The sequence below is a fragment of the Cydia pomonella genome, chromosome 27, assembly GCF_033807575.1.
Source record: "Cydia pomonella isolate Wapato2018A chromosome 27, ilCydPomo1, whole genome shotgun sequence".
Taxonomy (NCBI): domain Eukaryota; kingdom Metazoa; phylum Arthropoda; class Insecta; order Lepidoptera; family Tortricidae; genus Cydia; species Cydia pomonella.
The window spans coordinates 8,855,511-8,883,294 of record NC_084729.1 but is presented as its reverse complement, the minus strand read 5'-3'; the positions used below and the strand labels follow the sequence as shown (position 1 = coordinate 8,883,294).

The window sequence follows — 27,784 nt, the reverse complement described above, 5'->3', positions numbered from 1 at the left end:
CTTTCAAAAAGTGTTCTGTAAGAATCTATTTTTATGCTGATGTGTGCATCAACATTTTCTCGGCTGCTCTAAGGATCGGTCGTACACTCCAATAATCACATTATTCCATTCATTTATCTGGAAAATGTTTTATTGATCCTATTATTCGAGAAACATTGGGTTTGGAAAAAATAAAAATCAAAAAACAATGTTAACACTTTTTATTCAATGATTCGTAAAATACGGTGTAAATGCTCTTGAAAACCATTTTAATGCTAGTAATAGGTAAATGCCTCACAAAATATTGCGTAGGTACTTGATATTTAACATTTTACATTATAAAATTAAATTTGCAATGTAATCATGTCAAATTTCTACGAAAATATGACGTTTTTAATGACATAAGTACCTACCTCACTTTGTTCAATTTTAATTGATGCTAAGTTAACTTAGACGGACTTTACAAATGTTGTTCCTATGTTCATGACAGTATACCAGTAAATTTTCATCCATCACTTAAATAGGTAACGCTACTTTATTAAATTGATTCCCGTTACAAAAAATTAAATTTACATTTTTTAACTCAAAAACCTTGCCGTTACTCTTTTTTCTTTTTACTGGGCGTTTCGTCACCGCCGCTGCTCTTCCTCTTCCGGTCCTGTTTGGACTCTTTAGTCTCTGGCACGACCTTCTTGACCTTGGCGGCTTCAGGTGAGTAGGCCCACAGCAGGAGTTCCAGGTGTTCGGCGGTAGGTTCGTCTTTGTCGTTGAAAAGTTTTGCATTGGCGTGCTGGAAATGTAAAGACATATATTTTAAACGGAAGACGGACGTAAGTAATTCAGTCTATACACGGTGTAACACGAGGAACCAGAAACATTTTAACCACGCACTTCTGAAGCCAAAAGAAAGAAAAAATGTTGTGAGTTTAAGTGAATTTCACCAAAAATAATATCAGAAAAGTTTATATGACATTTTAGTCTCTAAATGTGATTAGAAATGTTAATGACTGTTAAAATATTTCAGTTTCCTCATGTTACATCGTGTATACATCCCACTGCTGGGCACAGGCCTCGCCTCCTCTCATGTGCGAGAGGGTTTGGAAATATTATCCTATTCCCTATTTTCCAAATATGAGGCTACATGCAGAAGCACGAAAAAAGAATATTTATTTAGAGAACTACCTAGGTATATATTTGTACAGGAAAGTAGGTAGTTGTAAGGATACTAGTTACCTTCTCCTTCAGCTCCTTGAGCGCGGTGTTCCTCACGATGTCCCAGGTCTTGCCACCTTCCTTCTCCTCAACGGTGCGCAGGCGCTTGTACTCCCCGTTCACGGAGCTGTAAGCTGCTATGAAGGCTCTCTGAAAAAAAAAACAACAATTATGGCCTGGCTGCGAGTCTTTTAAGACAAAAATAATGTTAATTTAGACATGTTTTCGCGAAAATTTGACATGCCTACGTGTCTTTTTTGTATTGAGCCAACTTTAACCTTTTAAGGTTCTGGTTAGAACGTCTGCCCTTACAAATGTGTTGCAAACCTGCTGCTTAGTAACGCCGTCACCAGCGGACTTCTCCGCAGTTCTCACGATGCCCAGACTCAGATATGCGTTGTACTGCTTGCTAAGATGGTTGGTGTCAATGTCATACTGGAGCGGACTGGGATCATGTACAAACCTGCTGCTCAGTAACGGCATCACCAGCAGACTTCTCCGCAGTTCTCACGATGCCCAGACTCAGATATGCGTTGTTCTGCTTGCTAAGATGCTTGGTGTCAATGTAATACTGGAGCGGACTGGGATCATGTACTAACCTGCTGCTCAGTAACGGCATCACCAGCAGACTTCTCCGCAGTTCTCACAATGCCCAGACTCAGATACGCGTTGTTCTGCTTGCTCAGGTGGTTGGTGTCGAAGTCGTCCAGGAACTTCTCCAGGATCGACATGGCTTCCTTGATGTTAGCGAGCTTAGTTTCGTCCCGAGTGCCTGTGAATCAGAAAAGCAGAAGAGCGTTTTAAAGTGATAAAACAAAACGTAAACTAAAAACTGAAAGGGTTTATGATATAGGGTCAGCCAACATCCGATATCGGACCAGACAAAGTCAATACGCTCTAAGCGTGCAAGAAGATCGATATAAGATATTGAACCAATTATGTAAATGGAAATTTGATGGATTGGATTATGTGCGACTTTGTCAAATATTATTGAACACACAGATTTATAAAAATGAGAATGGATGCTTTATCATTATGGTAAGATTGATAGGTAACAACCGACCGCGGGATTCCAAATATTTAAGTAAGTATAAAAGTATGTAATGAAAGAAAATCATACAGTAAATAAACATTTACTTGTATTGAAAGAATCACCAGTCAGGAATGGGTGACATCTAATCTAACACTAGTTGAATAAGCTGGACATACTGGAGTTGACAACTGTCAAAGCATTAGGTTTCCCCTATTTCTAGTTTTATCCTATGGGATCTGGTTTAAAGAGTTGGCATTTGGATCATAAAATTCTAAAAAATATAGGTAACCAGATTTTGACAATTTTCGTAGGATTTACAGGTAAAACCTATGCTGGTGCAATCTGCAAAATATTTCGACCGTCTAACTCAAATCGTCCAGCTTATAGACCTTTGCGAGATGACGTCTTAAATAAGGCAAGCCGATGGGAATTGTCCATAGACATCTTTGTACTCACAAGTAAGCACCCTCTTGGCGCTCCCGAGCAGCCCCTTGACGGCTAGCTGCTGGTAGTCGGGGTCGCGGCCCTCAAGAGCCTTCAGAGTCCCCTCCGCCGCCTCCGCGTCCTTGAAGCCCAGCCCGGGGACCTTGTCTGCTGGCAGCTTCTTCTCTTCTTTGTCCTCCATTTCCACGTCTGAGCTTGACTGAAACAACCAATCAATATCGTCAATTCCATACAGAGTCGAACACCTCATGATTGTAAAAGATAAGAGCGGACGGATATATAAAAACTGATTTGTGGTACCATAGAAATAGAACATTATTTCACAGCAGGTACACTCAGGGTACATTATAGATACGGTAAGTGTTAAAAAATGTTTACTTTTGAAATCAGTTTATTTAATGCCAATGACGCAGAAGACGTGAAAAGGTTTCACATAGAGAGGGATTAAGTTGTTCGATAGTAAATACATTTAGTTTTTAGTTTTGGTGGTTTTGATATACTTAAGCATTAAATTAAGTTGTATACTTGTGGAACACAGTCAGACTAAAAGACTGGTGTTCTTTTTACTTCTATCATATTCAAATTCTATATTTATTCTACTTACATCTTTATCTTCTTTCTTCTCAACCTTCTTATCTTCCTTCTTCTTATCCGGTTTCTTCTCCTTGCCCGCGTCCAGCTCCGCTAGCCAGTTCTCGAACACCTCCATTGCTTCTTTTATGTTTTTTATTTTATCTTCAGCTTTTGTCACTGGAAGATTATTTTATTTTATTACACAGTACTAAACAATTGAGGGCACAGCCACTTTGTCCGTATAAAATGGCGGCAAATTAAAAAAAAATAGGGATAGAAAATTTGAATTTGCGCGCCTTTTTTCACTGACAAGCGTGGTTTGTTTGATTATAACTTTACGGAAGTAATCTTTATTATGATATAGGAGGCTAACGAGAATACGAATCGTCTAATAGTAAGCTATTACCGTCGCCCATAAACACCTGAAGGGGTTTCTACCATCAACCGGAAATTCTGAATACCTGAATTACTATCAATAAATAAGAATTAAGTATCCATTTGGTACGACGACGAGAGAAGCGAGGAGTGTTAAGGTATCCTGAGATTATTATTTTGATTCAAACGACTAACTATATGAATATAAAAAACAAGTACGAGAGATACGACTAACTATTACAAAGTGTTTATTTAGTCACCTGCAATAATTTACGGGCTAAATATATATGCAATTAATAACTGGTTTTTGTTGGAATGGCATCCGACATAAATATAGTGTGCACCAGCTTGACATAATTACCATATTAAGATTATCTCCTGAAAGTAGTCATGAAATCTATCGTACATCATGGTCGCCGTCATTATCCAGCTCAAAAGTTAACTCCTCCACATTAGGTGGGCTTTTCGTAAATAAACGAGATAAGATGACGTTCAAGATCTGCGACACCTCTTTTATATGACGATAAATTTGGTAGAAAACCAAGCTAAATAACACTAGTATAAATAGTAAAGCGTTCTTGCTACATAAACATGGTTCTTGGTTTGAAACTGGTGGATTTTGATTCATTGTGGTAGTTATATTAATATTAGATTATACAATATTAATATAACATCATAATGAATAAGATTTTGAAATTTAATGACAGTTACTTATCGCATGGCACATGTCATAGAAGGGGTACTGCGGTGGCAGCATGGTTCCATTTTAGTCACTATGCCCGTCACTTTCGCGCTTACATACTTGTTAGAACGTGACAGGCATAGTGACAAATAATAAAGAGCCGACAGATATAAGGTTGAATTCAACGCCTATTTGTCCTTAGAGCAAGATTACTATAAAGGTGACAAGGGGGAAGAGGGAGATGACCAAACAAGATGTTCTTATGGAACTTTCAGTAAGAGTAACAGAGAAAGTGCTATTATTGTTCATAGTCTAATTTTCATATCTGGTCAGCCTACTTCATAGTTCTAAGTGCCACGTCGAAATGTTGTTACCCATAAGTGCTTTGTGGGCAACAATGTACCTGATTAAATTACAGTTTAGGTACCTATGTTATCAGGAATTTTAAAACTAGTTTTTAATTTCGTTGCATTGCATATCCCGCACGTCTGTGGCAAGCCCTTGTGGTATACAAAATTACCTCCTGCTTTGAAGTCAGCTAAAAATCGCATACTTACAAGAAAGTACCCTCTTCGCGCGACGCAGCAGCCCCCGTACAGAGAGCGGCCGATAATTAGGGACATGCAGTTCTTACAGGTTCAGGGTTTCTTTGCCTTGTTGACGTCATACTTACAGAAAAGTACGCGGTTGGCGCTCATCAGTCCCCTCAAAGTGACCCGCTAGTAGGTGGGCTCGCGCTGTTCTAACAGCTTCAGGGTTTCTTCGCCTTGTTGTAGTCATACTTACAGGAGAGTACTCGCTTGGCGCTCAGCAGTCCCCTCACAGTGACCATACGACACTCAGCAGTCCCCTCAAAGTGACCCGCTAGTAGGTGGGCTCGTGCTGTTCTAACAGCTTCAGGGTTTCTTCACCTTGTTGAAGTCATACTTACAGGAAAGTACCCTCTTCGCTCGGCCCAGCAGTCCACGTACAGTGAGCCGCCGGTAATTAGGGTCATGCTGTTCTAGAAGCTTCAGGGTCTCTTCTGCCTTCGCCTTGTCCTTGAAGCCGAAGCCGGAGTCTTCTTTCTCGTCTTTACCCATGTTCTGAAAATTAAGTGTATTTGTAGAGACAGATAAATAATTAAGACTGTTAATTTCTAAACTGAAACAGTGGGGCGTACAGTCAGACCAAGGTAAGGTGCCGTGGGTTCAGCTGCCAAAGTTTTATGAAAATTCGAGCACTTTTTTGGATCATAATAGGGTTGCCTAAAAATATCAGTAGCAATCTTGAGCCCTTTCTCTAGTAACTTCGTTAATTTGAAACATGAATAAACAATAGTTTGCTCAAACTTACGCTCACCAGAAAAAATCACGAAAAAGCACCATTAAAAATGTTTATCAATTTTCGCACAAAGGCTAATAAAAATATGAAAATTGCTTCTAAAATGAGTAATTTTATTTTTGATCGAAATAAACTAAAAAAACAGTTTTTTTTTTGTAATTTGTTACAATTTTTTTCGCGGTCCCGCGCCCTCACGACTGTTCAGCGAGCTGCGACCTAAAGTCACGGTGCCGTAACATGACACTCTGAAAGTGCCACTATAAACTATAAACGTCACATTTTCATAAAATTTGTACTAGGCACTCCACACTATATCATTATGATATACAGTGAGAACAAACCATTTACTTAAATAGTTTTCGAGAAAATTAAATTTTAAATGATTACCTACTCGTATAATTTAATACCAGAGATAGTACAACCCGTTAGAGTTGTGCCCGCTCGGTCTTTAAAAAGAGCGCTCCGATCTCGGTCAATCGGTCAAACGAACTAGTTCGCTCTTTTAGGTCCTTTAGTTCCTTTAGTTCAGGAGCAAATCTCGAGATCTGAATGAGTATGACTAGGTTATATCTTGCTCTCGCTCGCAAATAAACAGAGCGAGAGCGTGAGAGAGCGAATTTCTTGACCTTGACTCATTCCGATCATTCGCTCCCGACCGATTTGTTACTTGGTACTGAGGGCGAACCACGTTCGACGTGTTGCCTCTCTGTCGCACTTGTAAATTCGTACGTAAGTGTGACAGGGAGGCCACCCGTCGAACGTGGTTCGCGGTAGGCCCGCTGACATACCGACTACTGAACTAAAGGACCGAGACCGATTAAGAGCGCTTAAGATGAACTAGTTCCTTTCGGTCTGTGGTGGGATTTCATTCCTTTTAGTTCTTCGGTCCTGACCGACTCAAGCCTACAACCCGTCGAGTTTTGTAGGCCATGCCTATTATCGAGCCCGGCGTGTCGTCACCAAAGGGTAAAGTAAGTAGATATATAGGTCGTCATCATGTCATGAACTTTGTCGGAATGCACGAAGGTCGATATTGGGCTGAAGCTGCGCGCGTCAGTCGTTTTGGTGGTCAAAAGCATTAAGCAATTACTAAAATTGACTATTCTACCAAAGTATTCACCCAAAGTACCTATGTAGAACCGTAGGTACCTTTAAGGCCATCACAGACGGAGCGATAAATATATATTAACATACCGTAAGATACCGACAGATATCTTATACTATAGCTAAGCACCACACAAGCCAACGATACCAAAATATATATATCGTTGGCTGTCTAGCACTACATTGTGAGAGAGACGAAATATACCAAAATATATAGTAATATACTGAGCTATATATGGCAAGGTATTGTAAAAAGATCGATCTAACTGAGGTGGGGAATGAAAACACTCGAGGTAGATTTCTGATAACCTATATTAATATTTGTTTATACGTGAAGCTAGATTACAATTTCACTACCCGTAATGGCTGCCACCCCCCGAATGAAACTAATAAGTTTAAGTATAACTGATAAAGATAATGTACCTACTTATTAAAGGGAATATAATTGTTTGAAAATAGATTATATGGCAAAGGAACAAATGTTGAGGAGCAAAAGTGTGTTTCTACTAATGAAAAGGAGTTGTTTGATTGTAGTTTAGCTTTTAGAGGTATTAGGAAATATCGCCCTGCTAAAGGAAAATGTATCTGCAGGCGATTCATTCGGGGGTGGCAGACATTACGGGTAGTGAAATTGTAATCTAGCTAAACGTATAAAAAAAATATGAATATAGATTATCAGAAATCTACCTTGAGTGTTTTCATTCCCCGCCTCAGTTAGATCGTATCTTTTTACAGTATCTTAAGATGCCTTTCTATTGGGAGCGTGCACGACTGTCACGCAACCTAGTGTCCGCAATTCTAGGGGAAAACGTCAATTCACTACATCTTATAAAACTACTCCAAAACTAAAAACTACTGAACGGATTTTCATACGACTTTCATCTATCAATAGAGTGATTCTTGAGGAAGGCTTAAGTATATAACTTGTAAAGGTTTTGTGTAAATTGTTTGAAATATAACGATGTTGTCGGAAAAAATCACGCTGGCTAGGAGCTTTAATCGAAAACGCTGCCTAATCCGTTTGAGCTATAACAACACAATGTATGATGGGGTTGTTTCTCATTCATAGGTCTACAAAAAAGTCCGCGATGTGAAATGTCTATCTTTTAAGGATAACTTACTATATCCATTCTTAACTTCTAGAAAAAGATCACGTAATATGTGGCATTTGCAAAGCTATTTACATGGATACATTATTAACAATTATCAACATAAATACATTAGTTATATTAAGCATTTCATACAGATTACAATGGTCCCTTACACCATACAATTTAAATGAATATTTCAGGAGTAATCGTAAATCAAAGTTTCATTTCGAGCCATATAATTGTACGAAATGTTAAAGACGCTATCCGCAGTTAGTTCAAATTTTTACCACCTTATGCGCTGGGATCGCTTTACTTACCCCCACCACGCACTTCGCACGGTCCCAATAAGATATCGTAAGATACCAAGATATATATTATAGCCTCGTGTGTAGGCTCTGTCAAATGGTACGTAAAATATATCGTAAGATTCCTTGCTATAAGATATCTTTTGGTATATTATCGCTCCGTCTGTGATGGGCTTTACGGATGAGTTTACCTTGGTTGTTTACATGACCTACAGTACTGTGTAAACTCGCAATGCATCTCGTACCTACACATAAATTGATGTGAGGTGTGAGTGGGATGCACTGAGTGCGAGCTAACGCAATATTGTCAGATGGTCATAGAAGTCACATTTTTCGTGACATTTGGCCCTTGCCTAAGTTGCCTGTGACATATATGTGACTGTTTTATTTTAAATTGCAAGGACAGAAATGAGACTTTTCATTAAATGAAAAGAAACGAAACTCAAGGGCCCAGGGGGTCTAGCTAAGATAACAATCGTTGGTAGAAAACATCGACACGATACTTAAATGATGTATGAAAATAGTCACCTGTTTTTAATACTACGTCGGTGGCAAATAAGCATACGGCTGCCTGATGGTAAGCAGTCTCCGTAGCCTATGTACGCCTGCAACTCCAGAGGAGTTACATGCGCGTTGCCGACCCTAACCCCCCCCCCTTCGTTAAGCTCTGGCAACCTTACTCACCGGCAGGAACACAACACTATGAGTAAGGTAAGGTCGCTTGTAGACGTCCGGTGTTTTCACCGGACATTTGTCCGCGTTCGGCGATGAAGTCTTGTTTTCTTGGTTGTAGCTGTTGGTAGCCACATACAAAATTGGATGTAGTTGCGTAACACAGTCCGTTGTCCGGCAATAATACCGGACGTCTACAAGCTACCTTACACGTGATTTTTCATAGCATCTGTCTTCATACATTTTTATGTTTGTTTGTAGTTTGTATGTAAGAACGTCATCTTGGTTAGGCCCCCTAACAATATTGTTCGCAATCGTATAACGCGGAAGATTTATGGCAAGTGAGCGCTTACATCATAATATAGAAATATATCGTGTAGGTATGTAAATACCTAATCGTTCCGCGGCGATACAAGTGTTTTGAAGTTTTGAACGTGATGTAACCGGGACCAGAGAGCGGTATTAATACAGAGTACTAATGTCCACATAGTTGTGTTCCACGTCATTGTAGATTACGACTGTGGTTGATTACTTGTAGGGACAGTCGCTATCAGAGCCCCTAGTGTAAATTTATTTTGAGTTTCCAAAACGTCCCGCTTGGCGCGCTGTTTCTAAATCCCATACAAAATGAGACTTAACGCAAACGCGTACGTCACGTTACGATATCGAATAAATTTACACTAGGGGTACAGATACCAAGGTGTTCACATTTCGTCGGGTGAGAATATATACGTTTGTGCCATACGCCACGTAAGCAAGCAGGAGAGCGAAAAGAAGCAAAAAAATTATTTTTCTAAAAGGTATAATTATATTTAGATTTTTTTTGACCCCTCCCTCCTTGTTACACTTGGTCACATTTGGCAAACTCCTCCCCCTGGTGGAACGTCACATTTTTGTCAATTTTGTTTTTAACGAAATCGGCAAATCGAATTAGGTAGTATTAATATTTTGTCAAAATATTTTTAAAAAGAGAATAATTAGTAAGTAACCCAAAACTGATTAGGAAGAAAATTAAAAAAAAAATTATCATTCCAAAAACTTGTTTTTTAACTGTACGGCGAATAATTTATTTTAAAATAAATTTTCGGTTAAATGAAAATAAACGTCACAAAGTTTGTGACTCCCTCCCCCTAAACGTGTGATGTAAGTGGATAACCCCTTTGGGGTGTGTGGGGGAATGTCTTTATTATTAACGGTCTCTGTCGGGACCTAGTTCGATGTTGCTAAGATCATATGTAAACATAGAGACAGATTTGTTATTGCAAATACGCGGTTCACCAAAATACTGCGAGCCCATGCAATAGGTACAGTCAACGGCAATATTTTTAGTAATAAAATGCTTAGGGTCATAAATGGAGTCGAAGCGCTGGTGGCCTAGCGGTAAGAGCGTGCGACTTGCAATCCGGAGGTCGCGGGTTCAAACCCCGGCTCGTACCAATGAGTTTTTCGGAACTTATGTACGAAATATCATTCGATATTTACCAGTCGCTTTTCGGTGAAGGAAAACATCGTGAGGAAACCGGACTAATCCCAACAAGGCCTAGTTTACCCTCTGGGTTGGAAGGTCAGATGGCAGTCGCTTTCGTAAAAACTAGTGCCTACGCCAAATCTTGGGATTAGTTGTCAAGCGGACCCCAGGCTCCCATGAGCCGTGGCAAAATGCCGGGACAACGCGAGGAAGAAGAAGAGGGTCATAAATGGAGTTGGCAACTGTCAAGGGTTTTTGTAGATGGCGCGAGCATACGTTTCAGGTCATAAAATTACAAAAAGGAAATTTAATTGACACTATTCGTAGATTGACAGGTAAGAGCTATACATAATATCATGTACAGTCGTACTAGAGTCAGACCATGATAAGTTGGCAGCGATTTTGATAGCCCAGACAATGCAAGTGTTATTTTAAACGTCAAACATCTATGAAAGTACCTGGGCGACCGAGCTTTGCTCGGTTATAACTATTTATTGTAATATGGTGGTGTATAGGTGATAATCTTAACTACATTTTTTTACTAAATTAAACTTGTCTAAGTAAAACAATAAAAACTGAAAAATTATATATAAACTTGAACATATAAAAAAAAAGTTAATCCCCGGGCGAAATTCGAACCCGTAACACTCGTTTCTAGCCGTCCGCGTCTTTTAACCCGCTGGACCAGACGGACACTGGCCGGTAACACGAAATTAGCGACCATATTCTGCGTCGAAAGAAAAACGCATGAAAACTCGAAAACACACGTTTTCCCAAACATAAGACTAATCTAGATCTACTAATCTATTGTATACCCCCAAAAACCCGCATATACCAAAATTTAGCGAAATCGTTAGAGCCGTTTCCGAGATCACAGAAATATATATACAAGAATTGCTCGTTTAAAGGTAAGTATAAGATTATGACGTTTACTTAGCACGTGCATGTGTGCACGAGTAAATGATAACTTTTAAAAACACAAAGGGGCCGTCTACATATTACGTCACGCAAAATTTCCACTTTTTGAATCCCCCCCCATTGTCACGCTTTTTTGGACCTTAAACATGTACTGTCACGTTTGGTATGACCCCCCTCCCCCATACTCTGTGACGTAATATGTGGATGACCCCAAGAGGAATACCTTGTTTCTTTTTCCTATAAAAACTTAAAATTCTAAGCATAGCGATGCCATGTGACTTGACCTGAGACCTTGATGACTAATTTACCCGAATAGATATTGGGAAGCGATGTCATTGACTAGCATGTAATAAAATAGGTATATACTATATACATATATACAAGTAGGGTACTTGTGACTAGTTTTCAATGGCGGTTAGATAAAATATAATTTGTATTTACCGTGTAAGTAATTTTCATGTTAGCTTATACATATCTGAAATAAACGATATTTCAATTGAAAACTTTTTTGACGACCGGTTTGGCCTAGTGGGTAGTGATCCTGCCTATGAAGCTGATGGTCCCGGGTTCAAATCCTGGTAAGGGCATTTATTCGTGTGATGAGCATGGATAAATATTTGTTCCTGAGTCATGGGTGTTTTCTATGTATTTAAGTATTTATAAATATTTATATATTATATATATCGTTGTCTAAGTACCCTCAACACAAGCCTTATTGAGCTTACTGTGGGACTTAGTCAATTTGTGTAATAATGTCGTATAATATTTATTTATTAAAAAAAAAAAACAAATTGAAATTCTTCGAGTAACTCTATCTGGGCTATAACTGCGAAAATCGAAGTTCGTCAATTGCGGGCATTTTTCCCTGTCACTCTAATTACGTCTTAGTGAGAGTAAAAGAGAAAGATCCCAGCAATTTACGAATTTCGGTTTTCGCGTTAGGCCCCCTGTTACCTCTTCATCTTTACGCTTTAACCGCTGAACCGATTTAAATGAAATTTGGCATGGAGATAGTTTGAGGTTTTCATACATTCAATGTCAATACATTTATGGTGACAAGACCACAATTTGTCATTCAAAATAAATCTGTGCAGATTTAGCTTGGTCCGATCTAATGCGAAGATATTTTTAGGTGCGTTATCAAAACAAATATAATTTATTTTGAAAAAAGTAAAAGTTAAGACTTAATAGTTTAGATATTTTTGTAGCAGACAGTACATATCAGAAAAAAGACTGGGGAGAGAGATGAAATGCCTATTCATTGTATACCCATGATACCCAATTTTTGTGGATTCAGTTTTCAGTGTCTGGCGTAACAGACAATACAGTAGGTATTTACATTTTGTATTTACATATTCACTGCAAATACCACGGCCTTGAATTTTTTTGCATGTTCTACCTTCTATACTGATTAATGATGTATAAAACACAAGATTGCAGATCAAAGTTAGAGTAATCAACTGTAAAAGCTATCCATTTTAATAACAAACAAAACAATTGTTTTTTTTTTTTCCGCTAAGTAACACCTGATTCTATTAACTAGGTACAGTCACCCTCTCAGTTACCAGGAGGCCTACCGCGAAAACCGAAATTCGCCGATTGCGGGGATTTTTCTCTTTTACTCTCTCTAAGACGTCATTAGAGTGACAGAGAAAAATGCCCGCAATTTGCGAATTTCGATTTTCCCGGTAGGCCCCCTGTAATCAGCACGAACGCTTTACTATCCTATTTCTATGCCTGTAATAATATCTAGCTCAACGAACGGTACAAAAATCCTGAATGATAGCAGAAAGGTGGGATTCGGATTTTCTCCGCCGATATACCAACCTTCATATCATACGACCTAAAAAAAACTAACAATCTATGGATCTGAGGAATCAGATTTTTTTTTTATATTCCTGCAACTTAAGCAATATAACTATTGCGGGTGACTATACAGTATAGAATATAAAGTTTATTTCATGCTTTGCAGAAATTGATATGTATATATATATATTCGAAGATATATATAGAAAATAATAAATAACACTTACTCTTTAGGTATATTATTTGAGCAATCCGATTCTTGAATCCACGTATTTCTACAACAGGATTAACACTAGCTACAGTTCTAAGAATATATAATTATAATAATTTAAATAAAATGTGCTACGAGAAGGCAGGAAACACGATAAGCCAGTGGCGCGCGGCGTGCCTCCTCTAGATTCACGAGAATTCAAACAGTTCAAACACGCCGCTCCGCGCCGAAAGCATAAATTTATTATTATTCTCCCAAAGCAAAACGTACAAAGTTTAAGTGGTATCTGCCAACTTTTGCCATATACTTAATTTGGTCAGATTGCACGAAGCGTGGACAAATCGACAAAAATAATGAAGTGACGTCATAGTGCCTCGAATTCCAAGGTCACGCATGTTTATTTCTTTCTAATGACATCATCCTATGGAGGCGCGCCTCAATAAGTAACCATGTTAACCTTGAACAATACACTTAATTTCTTGATTTAAAATATTATTATTTATTTGCAAAAGCAGCGATTACTTGCAAGATAAAAGCTAAATTAAATTTAATCGATTATTCCTTGGCTAAAAAGCAAGAATCCAAGTCTTAAACGTAGTTGTTTTGCATTTGTTTTGACAGTTAAACGTCAAAACGTCATTTCATTGAGTAATATTGGGTCAGTTCGCAACGTGCTTTGTTTTGCCGAAGTTTTTCGCAGTTTTCTTGAATAATGTGCTCCGTAGAACAAAACCCGGTGTTCAGGGACCTCAGCGCTGACGACCCGGACCCAGAAGTCACGGAAATTGAGTCTCTTTGCATGAACTGCCATGCGAACGTGAGTAAACAAAAAAGTTCTAGAACGTGCTAGTAATCCATTCCAATTTGATTTATGTTCGTGTTTATACTTTTCATCGAACAAGTAGTAGGTTCTAAAAGAATCCTAATAATTGTTTTAAGAATAAATTAATTCTTATTTTATGGGAAATCTTGATATTGTTCAAATTATATCTTTATAACCTTCCTCCGGTCAATACGGAAATTAACTCCACAATGCCAAAGATACAGATGACAGAGATGAAAATTCTTATAAATATAGTCAATATATTAGTTCTTTAATGTTCCCAGAACATTTACTTACTGTAATATTTACCTACAGCCGCCACAATGTGCAATACATTGTACAAAGTGACACTTGGCATAACTGCCCAGATTTTAGAAATTAAATTCAGAGATAAACGTCCAGTGTTAGTTAGTGCTTCTGGGCATTTTCAGCAAATTGACAATTAACAACTATAGTGCCTGTTTTGCGTGAAATAAGGTAGCACTACTCTAACCACCCCAACTCCTACATGAAACTTAGTAATGTTTTCATGTTGCTAACTGCCTCCTTTAGGGGTCATCCATTAATTACATCACACATTTAGGGGGAGGGAGGGGGTCAACAAAATCTGACATGTTGTGACAAGGGGGAGGGAGGAGTCACAAACTTTGTGACACATTAACTTCATCAGTAACCCAGTTATTTTTAATCCCTGTGTACTTAAATAATGAGTTATTGGAACGATAATCATTTTTATTCATTTCATTTTCTTTACAAATCATTTTGTGTTATAAAATTACTAATATCTCTTTTATCAAAAATATTTTGAATATATATCAATAATACCTAATTCGATTTGCAGATTTCGTTGTGAACAAAATTGCTAAAATTGTGACGTCACACCAGGGGAGGAGGGGGTTTACCAAATGTGACCAAGTGTGACAAGGAGGGGGGAGGGGTCAAAAAACCTTCGAAATTCGTGTGATGTAATTAATGGATGAACCCTTAGTGTGCATGGAGTCCCTGGGCATTTGCTTCTGTATACGTCTACATGTTTGCAGTCTAGGAGAATGTGTTCTGTTGTTTCCTCTTCTTCCATGCACACTCTTCACATGGGGTCCAACACCCAGTGTACAATACACTGTACATAAAAGTTTATCAGATATCAGTTTTAAATTTTTGCATTAAATTGCAATTCGCCTAAAGGTTGTGAATGGTCGGTTCAGTGTTGTATATTTTGTTAGCTGATGATTGTCAGATATTCATAGATAAGTGTTCTACTCATTTTACATTATAGAAACGATATTGAATCGCATATTAAGTTTTAAATTCACCTTTGACATTTCGAGGATGGTATTGTCCCCATGGTCTTGGAGAAGACTGGCTAAAGTTGACATCAACCTTTCCTAGACATGTGATTTTGTCGAACAACCTGAACTTCCACCACAACCACAACCATCACTACCACATAGTACTTCTTAGTAATTTTTTGTGTGTATGGGGCAAACAGAGTGTCTAAAAGTGGTCTAAAGCAATAATGTACTGGTTTACTAGAGACAAAAAGAGGAAGAGTGGCAGGCCAACAAGAAGATGGGATGATGAGATTAAGAGTGGAGCAGGAGGTTGCTGGACTACAATAGCAAGGGATAGGGATAAATGGAAAGAGTTAGGGGAGGCCTTTGCCTACAAAAGGCATACAGATGGATATTAGATATATATATATATATATGTTAACAACAAAATGTACTTACAAAATACTTGTCTGAAATAAAGGCTATTTCATTCATGGGGCAAACAAACAGATTATCGATCTACATATTTTGATGACCGGTTTGGCCTAGTGGGTAGTGACCCTGCCTACGGTCCCGGGTTCAAATCCTGGTAAGGGCATTTATTCATGTGAAGAGCATGGATATTTCCTGAGTCATGGGTGTTTTCTATGTATTTAAGTATTTATACATATTTATATATTATATATATTGTTGTCTAAGTACCCTCAACACAAGCCTTATTGAGCTTACTGTGGGACTTAGTCAATGTGTGTAATAATGTCCTATAATCAGGCTTCGGTGTATTTTTAGCACGGTAAGACTAAAGCGAGCTATGGAGTCGTTGTTAATTTTAAAATTAGAGCCACACTCATCCTCATTAATTTAATTCATAAAATAAATAATAAGTATAAAAAAATACATTACCTACCATCTTCATTGACGAATAATATATAACACGTCAATAGGAATGAGTTTGAGTGACTATGTAGTTCTATATCGCAACAATATAGTATGTACTCAAGGTACTTAAATAAAATATTGGAGCGATGAGACTGCAATATAGGTAATATTGATAATATTTTTATAATGTCCTAAATGGTCGCGTACTGTGCCGTTCAGGAGGAGCTCCCTTTCGAGGTTTTCCCGAGGGTCTATAGTATAGGGTTCTTGAAAAAATAAGTCTACAGTACAGGTTTTTAAAGGGTCGGCAACGCGCATGTAACACCTCTGGAGCTACAGGCATCCATAGGCTGTGGTGACTGCTTACCATCGGGCGGGCCGTATGCTTGTTTGCTACCGTCATGGTATAAAAAAAATTAAAACTTAAATACATATATGTAAACAGTATTACATATAAGTAATCAGAATATTTTAAAACGATCCAGACGAACTTAATCAATGAGGATGAGTATGAGTACGACTTTCATTTTAATGTTGTTAACAAAGACTCCATGGCTCACTTTAGTCTTACCATGCTAAAAATACTCCGAAGCCTGCCTATAATATAAAAATATATAATACAACAACAATAACAACAACAACAACAACAATATATATATATATATATATATATATATATATTTATACAGCTCTGTATTAAATCCCTACTTAAAACAGCTACTAAAACATAAATAACTCATATCGCTATATCACAGGGTATGACACGCTTGCTGCTGACTCGGATCCCATACTACAAGAATGTGGTCATCATGTCATTCTCCTGCGAGGAGTGTGGATACCAGAACAATGAGATCCAGCCCGGAGGGGCCTTTGCAGAGCTTGGAGTCAGGTAAACAACTTATGAGTAATAAGGAGTTATCATGCGCTCTGTGTGGACCTGCCTAATAACAAGCTTTTATTAGTTTTACCTGTTCCATTGTCTGTGCTGTCTGTAATCAAAACTTGCAAGTCAAATTTGACGCACTTCCCGGTTTCCAATGAAGCTGAAAATGTGCATACATAAGGAAGCGGAGTGACAATACAATATTATGGTACCATTGTACTAATATAATGATGGGGACAGGAGGTGGCCATTGGAACTTTGTGATAAAATAAGGCAATCTAAGTTAGTTTCCCTACACTATCTGTCGATTGTTAGAATTGTCTCGATGAGTATTAGTTGCACAGTTGAAGGACAATCAAAGTATGGCCTTGAGGTTGTCAAACCAGGTAATCAGGTCAGGAGTGACGGAGACCAAATCTTCAGCTGGTCCAGAATAAGAGTGAAGGGTTCAGTTGTCTGCTCTTCCTCACCGCACTCGCAGAGTGGAGAAACATTCCAGCCCCATTCTGTGTAAAGAAAAGTACAGTCAGCGATAGATAAAATCTAGATAGATAGATAAAATCTTTATTCAACCATAACTTACATGCTTTGTGACACTAACAAGAGACAAAAAAGAAAATTGTCAAGAGACAAAGAAAAGGTAACATACAATTTGACACTAATAGCAGTAACAACGAAGTACATGTCATATTTCTAAATTAGTAGAGGCATTAGTAGAGGGTCATGTGTTGTGGTAAAGAATAAGTGCTGGCTGAGCATAAATGCTGCGGAGACCACAGTGCTGATCTTCCATCAGAAACCTACACAAATGAACACGTGCAGCGCTGGTCAATGTACTTATATGTATAAATATATACATGCATATACATACAAATACAATGAAAGCTTGTATCAAAAATAATAATTTTGAAAAAAACTTATTTTCTCTGTGTCGTATTCGCTACTACATTCAACATTCCATTATCTTCCAAGTATATTTCCAGATGGAAACTCAGAGTGGAGCAGCCCGAAGACCTGAACCGCCAGGTGGTCAAGAGCGACTACACCAGCGTAAGGATACCTGAGCTGGACTTCGAGGTACCGGCACAGAGTCAGAAAGGAGGCAAGTGTGGAAATTTAAAACATTCTAAATAATCAAGTCAAATATTATTTATTATCAGGCAACCAAAGACCTTACAGACTAACAAACAACTACATTATTTTTAAAATGAATCGAGAGCTTATATTGTCAATTTATCAGTTACTTTCTTTTTTGTTAAAAATAATAATGATATCCGCCATTCCGGGCGCGCTCATCCGACCGCTCGGTGCTCACCGAGCTGCGTTTGGAGAAGGAAGGAAGGTGTATGTAACTGTCTATAATCAGGCTTTAAAACATTCATGTGATGTTTTAATGAAACTCGCTTTCGGCTCATTTCATAATCTCACATTTGTATTTTAATGCCTTTTATTATGTAGCATTCACATAAACTACTAAAATGAATGCACTTATTGTCTAAAATCTTATTTTATATCGCAGAAGTCACCACAGTGGAGGGCATCATCACCCGGGCCATAGCAGGGCTCACTCAAGACCAAGCGTCTCGCAGGGCGGAGCACCCAGAGGCAGCTGCTCAGATAGACGCCTTCGTGAGCCGGCTGCAGGGCGCTCGCCAGCTGGACAAGCGGTGGACGTTGGAGCTGGAGGATGCTAGTGGTGAGTCAAAGAGAAAGGTCCGAGTAGGCTATCTCGCAGCGAGCACCCCGAGGCAACTGCTCAGATAGATGCCTTCATGAGCCGGCTGCAGGGCGCCCGCCAGCTGGACAAGCGGTGGACGTTGGAGCTTGAGGACGCTAGTGGTGAGTCAAAGAGAAAGGTCCGAGTAGGCTATCTCGCAGCGAGCACCCCGAGGCAACTGCTCAGATAGATGCCTTCATGAGCCGGCTGCAGGGCGCCCGCCAGCTGGACAAGCGGTGGACGTTGGAGCTTGAGGACGCTAGTGGTGAGTCAAAGAGAAAGGTCCGAGTAGGCTATCTCGCAGCGAGCACCCCGAGGCAACTGCTCAGATAGATGCCTTCGTGAGCCGGCTGCAGGGCGCCCGCCAGCTGGACAAGCGGTGGATGTTGGAGTTGGAGGACGCTAGTGATAAGTCAACAGAGAGAGAGGTCCCAAAGGCTGTCTCGCGGTGACACCTGGAGGCAGCTGCTAAGATAGATGCCTTAGTGAGCCGGCTGCAGGGCGCCCGCCAGCTGGACAAGCGGTGGACGTTGGAGCTTGAGGACGCTAGTGGTGAGTCAAAGAGAAAGGTCCGAGTAGGCTATCTCGCAGCGAGCACCCCGAGGCAACTGCTCAGATAGATGCCTTCGTGAGCCGGCTGCAGGGCGCCCGCCAACTGGACAAGCGGTGGACGTTGGAGCTGGAGGACGCAAGTGGTGAGTCAAAGAGAAAGGTCCGAGTAGGCTATCTCGCAGCGAGCACCCCGAGGCAACTGCTCAGATAGATGCCTTCGTGAGCCGGCTGCAGGGCGCCCGCCAGCTGGACAAGCGGTGGATGTTGGAGTTGGAGGACGCTAGTGATAAGTCAACAGAGAGAGAGGTCCCAAAGGCTGTCTCGCGGTGACACCTGGAGGCAGCTGCTAAGATAGATGCCTTAGTGAGCCGGCTGCAGGGCGCCCGCCAGCTGGACAAGCGGTGGACGTTGGAGCTTGAGGACGCTAGTGGTGAGTCAAAGAGAAAGGTCCGAGTAGGCTATCTCGCAGCGAGCACCCCGAGGCAACTGCTCAGATAGATGCCTTCGTGAGCCGGCTGCAGGGCGCCCGCCAACTGGACAAGCGGTGGACGTTGGAGCTGGAGGACGCAAGTGGTGAGTCAAAGAGAAAGGTCCGAGTAGGCTATCTCGCAGCGAGCACCCCGAGGCAACTGCTCAGATAGATGCCTTCGTGAGCCGGCTGCAGGGCGCCCGCCAGCTGGACAAGCGGTGGATGTTGGAGTTGGAGGACGCTAGTGATAAGTCAACAGAGAGAGAGGTCCCAAAGGCTGTCTCGCGGTGACACCTGGAGGCAGCTGCTAAGATAGATGCCTTAGTGAGCCGGCTGCAGGGCGCCCGCCAGCTGGACAAGCGGTGGACGTTGGAGCTTGAGGACGCTAGTGGTGAGTCAAAGAGAAAGGTCCGAGTAGGCTATCTCGCAGCGAGCACCCCGAGGCAACTGCTCAGATAGATGCCTTCGTGAGCCGGCTGCAGGGCGCCCGCCAACTGGACAAGCGGTGGACGTTGGAGCTGGAGGACGCAAGTGGTGAGTCAAAGAGAAAGGTCCGAGTAGGCTATCTCGCAGCGAGCACCCCGAGGCAACTGCTCAGATAGATGCCTTCGTGAGCCGGCTGCAGGGCGCCCGCCAGCTGGACAAGCGGTGGATGTTGGAGTTGGAGGACGCTAGTGATAAGTCAACAGAGAGAGAGGTCCCAAAGGCTGTCTCGCGGTGACACCTGGAGGCAGCTGCTCAGATAGATGCCTTAGTGAGCCGGCTGCAGGGCGCCCGCCAGCTGGACAAGCGGTGGTCATTAGAGCTGGAGGACGCGAGTGGTAAGTCAACATAGGTCCGTACCCACCTCGAAAGGAAAAAACGGAACCCTTATATTTTATATATAACCTTTCATTTGACGACTGGTATTGCCTAGTGGTTGGTGACCCTGCCTATGAAGCCGATGGTCCTGGGTTCGAATCCCGGTAAGGGCATTTATTTGTGTGATGAGCACAGATATTTGTTCCTGAGTCATGGATGTTTTCTATGTATTTAAGTATTTGTGTATTATGTATATTGTTGTCTGAGAACTCACAACACAAGCTTTCTTGGCTTACCATGGTACTTAGTCAATTTGTGTAAGAATGTTCCTATAATATTTATTTCTTTATTATTTATATTTATTGGATAACAGTATTCCAAAGCAGTGTGAAACCAATAGACAATTCCATACACAATTACACACAGTACTATGACCCTCACTGTTAACTGTCCATTGGTGGACATTATCACAAAAGGCATAAGGTCCACTAATAGACAGTTAAGAGTGTTGCTGTTTGTACACATGTCGAAATTAATATATCGCAGAAGGCTGTTCATTCATCGTCTCGCAGAACCTCAAGCTTCATCACATAAGTCACTATAGGATGACTTTTTTTTCCATCTGTCTGTCAAGACCCTTTATCTCGGGAACGCGTGGAAGTATCGAGTTCAAATTAACACCATATATTCAGGTCCCTTGAAGCCGTGAAAAAATCAAACTTCTAAGTTAACGTAAAAAAAAAAATACGGCCGTTTATCAAAAAGGGAAAATTTTTATTGTACTTTCTGTTGACCTAGTGCTATGAAATTTGGCAAGTCTTATATCCCAACAGGGAAAAATCTGAAAACTATACATTTGTAATTAAATATCTACAAATTTGTACGGAACCATCGGAGGGCGAGTCCGACTCGCACTTGTCCGGTTTTTTTATTTGAAAGCAGGTTTTTAGCGCTGGTTCTTGGAAGTGTTTTTCCAAAACGAAATTGTTTCACCCGTTTTAAAGTGATGGAGTTTTGTTATTTTTTAATTCATGTTATCTGTTCAGGCAACTGCTTCGTGGAGAACCCGGAGGCCCCGCGCAAGGACCCGCGCTGCGAGCGCGTCGACTTCAAGCGCACCACGGACCAGGACCACATGCTGGGGGTGTTCACACGCGAGGAGGTACCGTTCTCTACCGACTTCACCAATCCGACCAAAAATATATTGATTGAATAAAATGTGTCTAAGACAATTTCGTGCTTCGAATATGACAGGTAAACTAGATGGCGCTGTACAGCTCCATACATTTTGCGGAAACTGATTGTCAAAAGTTGACGTTTGACAATTCAGTGACCGCGAAACATACAGCGCCATCTGTTTTGGATGTCAAGATAAAGGCCCCGTTTTTTTCTTTAAAAAAAAAAACTTCGCGTCTACATTTTATAAATTTGCCGCCGTTTTCTTCTGACGGAATTGGTTTGTTAGGCTATAATGATATTATTCCTGTTTTAGGTATCGGACAACCCTGACCCATCACTCCTGACTGCGTGCGACCCGTCCGAGGCTTCATACGAGCAGCTGTCTGCCGACGAAGTTCTGCAGTTCCCCACCAACTGCCCCGACTGCAACGCCCCGGCCACCACCAACATGAAGCTCACCAGTGAGTACCCCAGAGCTCTTTTTTTTATACTACGTCGGTGGCAAACAAGCATACGGCCCGCCTGATGCTAAGCAGTCTCCGTAGCCTATGTGCGCCTGCAACTCCATAGGAGTTACATACGCGTTGCCGACCCTAATACCCCTCCTCCCCTCGTTGAGCTCTGGCAACCTTACTCACCGGCAGGAACACAACACTATGAGTAGGGTCTAGTGTTATTTGGCTGCGGCTTTCTGTAAGGTGGAGGTACTTCCCCAGTTGGGTTCTGCTCTAGATCTGGAATGACATCCGGGGTGCCGTTCAATTTTAATACAAACTTTTAGCATAATTTCATTTAACTACTATTGAAACTCATAATAAACATTATGTATAAAAACAAAACATATAAAGTTGTTAGTCATACTAATTTAATGACAGAATGCTCTATCATCATAAGAACATTCTTCATAACAATCCTTAGGAATAATTTTACTTGTTATAACATACATTTCGTATAATAATTAAAATATAGTACTAAATTTTAACGAATGGTGACACAGTGGCGGATTAACCGAACAGCAGAAAAAGCATATGCTAAGGGCCCCGCGCCTAGGGGGGCCCCGCGCTCCGATATTTTGTACTACCACATTTTATTTACAATGTATTTTTTTTTCGTAAGTCAGTAACAATATTGATCAATTATTATTATTTGTTAATATCCTGTCTATTTTTCTTTATGACGATACCCAATTTAAATAATTTTTAGGCTTACGCAAAGACCAAGAGAAGAGTTTAGCATTAAACCGAAGTTGCTGGGTGTCTTAAAACTTTTGTGCATGGCTAAGCTGCAGGAAACAGAGCTCGGAAACGAACAAAAGAAGATACTATGTTTAAAAACATATTAGTGAAAAGCAAGGAAGGATGATTTATTTATAAATTATTATTTCAAATAACATTGCACCTTACAGCTAGTGCCTAATGATGATCAGCTTTGAGCCCGTAGTAGGTCAAAGGACGCGCTCCTCTACGGCTGGCCGGGCGCTCAAAATATGCCGAGTTGCTGCAAAGCCGTGATACATATGAACTAATTGTCAAAATGTTATAAAAAGAAAACAGCGGGGCCCCTATGCAGAGCTTTGCATTCGCATAGGCCGGATGTAAAGCCCTACATAGGGCCCGATACCCAAAGCCGCATCCCGATCCCAGCAAGCCGTACTTTCGAGCAAGAACTAAGGCCGAGCAGCAGGCGAGCCGAGATCACATTGGTTCAATTCCAAACTCTGTTCTCCTACAATTCAGGCTTTGCATGGTGGCGCGCCGCGATAGAACGCTCCGGGCCTCCGCCCTTATACGGAGCTCGGCCTACGACCTCGTTCACATTATGGCATTGGTTTCATTCTAGGCTCTGCTTTCCTGCAGCTTGGCACGGGAACGCTACGAAACCGGGTGGTCCGGATATTCAGCTCGTGGAACTCAGCCTTCGGCCTTGTTTTTTGGCTCACTTAGCCATTAGTTCCCACTTCTTAGGTCCGACTCGCTTTTCACCTATTTTTACAAGCTTTTATTAAACTTAAGCACTATCCCTACATACTCGTAAGTTGTTTTCAAAATCTGCAAACCATCTGCAAACTATTTTTTTCAACATTTGTCAAAATTTGGCAAAATCGACCTGATCTGATGATGAAAACCGAAGGTAAGGAGGAAACCTATATAGAAGAAAGGAACTATGATAAAATAACACAACTTCATTAAGATTAGGCTCTTTTAAAATGGCAAAATAATCGGAATTACTTAAAATAAATAAATAAGGAAAATACTTCGGATTTTAAATTGCGTCATATACCTTAGTTCGTGTCATCCACGAAGACGCGCCCCGCTCTTCTTCCTAATCGCTTATAGTACAAATCTGCAACTTTTTGGCAATGTAGTAGTTATGTCTACTAATTAATGTGTATAGACAGAACTACTATACTAGTAAAAGGTTGCACACCACATTTGTAGGTACTATTGGCGATTGGGAGGAGGAGTGTGGCGCGTCTTCGTAGATGACACGAACTACAGCCACAAAAAAAAAACATTTCTTGTGAAGGGGCTCCGTTATTTTTTTCTTTTTATCTTATATTTATTATTGTTACCATTCAGTCAAAAAAGGCCAAACGGGGGTTATTAGTAGCATAAGGGGGTAACCTTTGCAGCGCTTTGTACAGTCAGCATCAAAAGTAGCGGATCAAACAAGCATTCAAAAATATCTACCATTCTGAAACAGCTTAACAAAATGTGGTGGTTCTATATGTAGAACAATTAAGACGGTAAAAGATATACTTTCGAATATAAATTTTAGAGATTTATCTATATTTGGAAAAGTTATATGGAATACCAGATACTTTTGGCGCGTTGTTTCATCCGATACTATTGATGCTGACTGTACGTCTTTTTACTAGTAAGAAGAGATGATTTTTTGCAATCGATCATTTTCGCTATAGTTTTCATTGAAAGTATTTATTAAGCTGTTGTTTCACGATTTTTTGGCCCCATGGTTCACATTTTATTCTTTCGGAGCGATTATTTCCGAAAATAATAACTTTATAAAAAAAGGTTTTTGGAGACTGTTATTCGTTTTGAAAGACCTTATCCAACCATACGCCACGCCACAAAACAAAACAAAAGTAAACACATTTTGTATGGGAGATAACCTAATTTTTTTAATAGTTTTATTTTACTCGTTCTGTCGCAATGCATGATTTATGTATCCATGCCAAATAACCGCTATCTAGCACTAAAGATAACGGAGCAAACCCTCGGACAGACGGACATGGTGAAACTACTTATATAAGAGTTTCTAGGTTGTCCTACGAAACCCTAAAAAATACACTGCATAACATGTTAAAAACTAATCGACAACGAGTCTAAAAAAATTAAGACATCGTAAAATTTTTATGACGGTAGTGAACCCTCGGGGTCCGACTCGCACTTAATCTTTTTTTTTCAAACCGGGGGGCCCCGCGAGCTATTGTGCTAAGGGCCCCGCGCCTTCTTAATCCGCCCCTGTGGTGACATAGTGTTCTATGATAAATATACTTGGTGTCAATCAAACTATTAAATTATACAACAATCTACCTATTCAACTTTAAAGCTGGTCGCCGTTAGGTACGACGACGAGCGAAGCGAGGAGGAGTGTTAGGTAGAACTGCGACCATTTTTTTTTTTTTTTTTTTAATTGATTGAATAAACAAACAATTTACAGTCTATAATTTAATACAAGACCCATCGTAGGCAAAACCTTGAGGAGGTTTGTGTGCCGATGGGGAGTTCAGAGAACAATACATATATTAATGTCTTATGTCTAAATTTAAAAAAAAGAAAACATTGTAGGATTCTTAGTATAAGTAGCTTGTGTCGTTTGATGTCAATAAGTGCATTTTAATTACTTTTTTTATATGTTTACCATTTAAGTACTTTACACGAACATCTTCTGGCAAATCGTTTAATATTTTAGGTAATATATATGTATACAGCCTAGTGCCATATATGTTATTATATTTGGGTTTACAATATTTGTTTTGTCTCTGTAGACTTCTTAGTTTTGTACATCTTTTGTTTACTTTTAGTTTAGTAACATAGTGATATTCTTCAGTTAGTATGGCTAGTTTACACTTATTTTGAACCGGAAGTACATTACAGTATTTGAAAAGTTGTGCATATTCTGTTTCGTATTTCTTTTTGATATGCTTAGGTACAAGTGTCTTCAATAATCTTATTTGTAAGTTATATATTTTTTCTATATATGTTTTATAGGTTTTACCATAAGTACTCAAAGCGTAACCGATCACAGAGTCAGCGAGGGCTAGGTACAGCATACGTAGGGTTTTGTACGGTAATTTATACCTTAGGATTGACATTTTGCTTAGAATGGCTCTTAACTTATCGCACACATAGTTAATATGCGGCCCCCAGTTGAATCTGGTCGATTATTAACCCGAGATACATGTGTTCTGTGACCACTTCGATATTTTCACAGTTACACGTTGTGATATTCTGCTGGTGCAGGCAGCTATGTGTGTGTGCCACCACAGTAATATCACGAGCAGTTTTATTGTGCGCCGAACGAATATGCATTATTTTCGTCTTTTGCGCGTTAATTACTAAACCAACGTCGTGCGCCCATTTGCAGATGGTGTTGAAATTAGATTGCATTGTGCGCTCGGCGGCAGCTATGTCGCGGTCGGCTGTGATAATGCATGTGTCGTCCGCGAACTGATAGACAGAGCCTTTAGTTATTATGTTGCACATATCGTTAACATACAGCAAGTACTCAGTTGGGCCGATTATAGATCCTTGAGCCGTGCCTTTTTCGGTTTTTATTTCGTCACTGTATGTGTTGTTTATCTTTACTAGTGTATGTCTATTTTTGTGATAGTTTTTTAACAATTTAATCAAAGGGCCCTGTATACCGCTCTGCTCTAGTTTGTAAAACAATGTTTCATAATCTAACATTTCAAATGCTTTGCTGAAATCAATGAAAACAACGAGTACATGCCTTTTTTCATGCATGTGCTCGTTAATTTCATTGTTAAAGTCAGAAAGTAGCTGAGAGGTACTTCGGTTTTTTTTAAAACCGTATTGCTTACTGTTAATTATATTGTTGTGAATCAAAAAGTTACTGATTTCGTTACCGAGGTATCTCTCAACTATCTTGTCGATACACGGCAATATAGTAATTGGTCTATAGTTGTTATAGTCTGTATGTGCTCCTTTTTTGTAAATAGGGCGTATTATACCCGTTTTGAGTTCGTCGGGGTATATAGATGTGGCAAGGCAGGTGTTAATTAAATGAGTAAGAATTGGTGTAATGTTACGACAATTTTTTTTTATGTCTATGACTCGAATTTTGTCATAACCCGGGCTTTTTTCTATCATTTAAACTTTTAATTATTTTAAAAATATCATTACATGTCGCTTTTTTAACCCTCATTGAAACATCTGCGCCCCCGGCAAACCCAGTATGGTCCAGAATTTGTGTCTTACATGCAACAGATATTTTATTTACATTATTATGAAATTCTTGGGCAAAATTACTACATATTTCTCTTTCATTCATTTTAAAATGTTTCATAATTACATCATCAATAGAATAATTTATTTTGCCGCACAGTTCATTAATTGTGCGCCATATTTTTTTTGAGTTTTTAAAATTTTTACTAATTTCTTGTTTAATGTACCTATTTTTAATATAGTTAATATATTTATTTGTTTTGTTACGATACTTATTATATAAAATTCTGTTTTCAATTTTTTCCGGAGCTTTTTTCCAAATTTTGTACATTTTATCTCTTTGTTTACACATTGTTAAAGGCTGAACTATGGCCGTAGGGTCCAAATAAGTAAATTTATGAATAAAAAATGCAAAAGTACGTTCATTACGAATATTATATTGTCTAAGAAGAAAAATGTTGACATTGTTTCATGTTACCATGGAAACCAGTAAAGTTTTTAATGTTGCTATACAAACTCCATTCTGCAACATATTCCGCCAACAGAAAATAACATAACTAGGCACAAAATCAATACCTTATTAAA

At 39.7% G+C, this 27,784-nt stretch overlaps 2 protein-coding genes across 4 annotated transcripts in view; one reads left to right on the top strand and one right to left on the bottom strand.

The window, feature by feature from the left end:
* Nucleotides 1-185: 185 nt before the first annotated feature.
* On the bottom strand, nt 186-13,469 carry LOC133532621 (uncharacterized). Of its 3 annotated transcripts, XM_061871371.1 has the most exons (7): nt 13,213-13,469; nt 5,230-5,383; nt 3,273-3,418; nt 2,681-2,867; nt 1,791-1,963; nt 1,213-1,341; nt 186-769 (listed from the first exon to the last, which is right to left on the bottom strand). In XM_061871371.1, the coding sequence occupies exons 2-7, from the start codon at nt 5,378-5,380 to the stop codon at nt 578-580; spliced, it is 978 nt and encodes a 325-aa protein (XP_061727355.1). In that variant the 5' UTR covers nt 5,381-5,383; nt 13,213-13,469; the 3' UTR covers nt 186-577. The 3 variants fall into 3 exon arrangements, with proteins under 3 accessions (XP_061727355.1, XP_061727357.1, XP_061727356.1); XM_061871373.1 differs by lacking the exons at nt 5,230-5,383; nt 13,213-13,469 and adding an exon at nt 4,856-4,883; XM_061871372.1 differs by lacking the exons at nt 5,230-5,383; nt 13,213-13,469 and adding an exon at nt 3,978-4,295.
* Nucleotides 13,470-13,819: 350 nt separating this feature from the next.
* The window catches only part of LOC133532620 (zinc finger protein ZPR1), a 49,291-nt gene continuing 35,326 nt past the window's right edge, over nt 13,820-27,784 (top strand). The window contains exons 1-6 of the mRNA XM_061871370.1: nt 13,820-14,013; nt 16,925-17,058; nt 18,036-18,154; nt 18,572-18,748; nt 21,638-21,753; nt 22,084-22,231. Of these exons, the coding sequence (XP_061727354.1) occupies nt 13,909-14,013; nt 16,925-17,058; nt 18,036-18,154; nt 18,572-18,748; nt 21,638-21,753; nt 22,084-22,231 (799 nt within the window). The 5' untranslated portion in view covers nt 13,820-13,908. The remainder of the gene's footprint in view (nt 14,014-16,924; nt 17,059-18,035; nt 18,155-18,571; nt 18,749-21,637; nt 21,754-22,083; nt 22,232-27,784) is intronic.

Bases quoted from the DNA above. Each gene is read 5' to 3' on its own strand.
- LOC133532621 (XM_061871371.1), bottom strand. From the start codon at position 5,380: ATGGGTAAAGACGAGAAAGAAGACTCCGGCTTCGGCTTCAAGGACAAG. The intron at 1,964-2,680 runs GTGAGTACAAAG...TCTGATTCACAG, and splicing joins CGCCAAGAGGGTGCTTACTT to GCACTCGGGACGAAACTAAG. The intron at 1,342-1,790 runs GTTAGTACATGA...TTTTTTTTTCAG, and splicing joins ATGCCGTTACTGAGCAGCAG to AGAGCCTTCATAGCAGCTTA.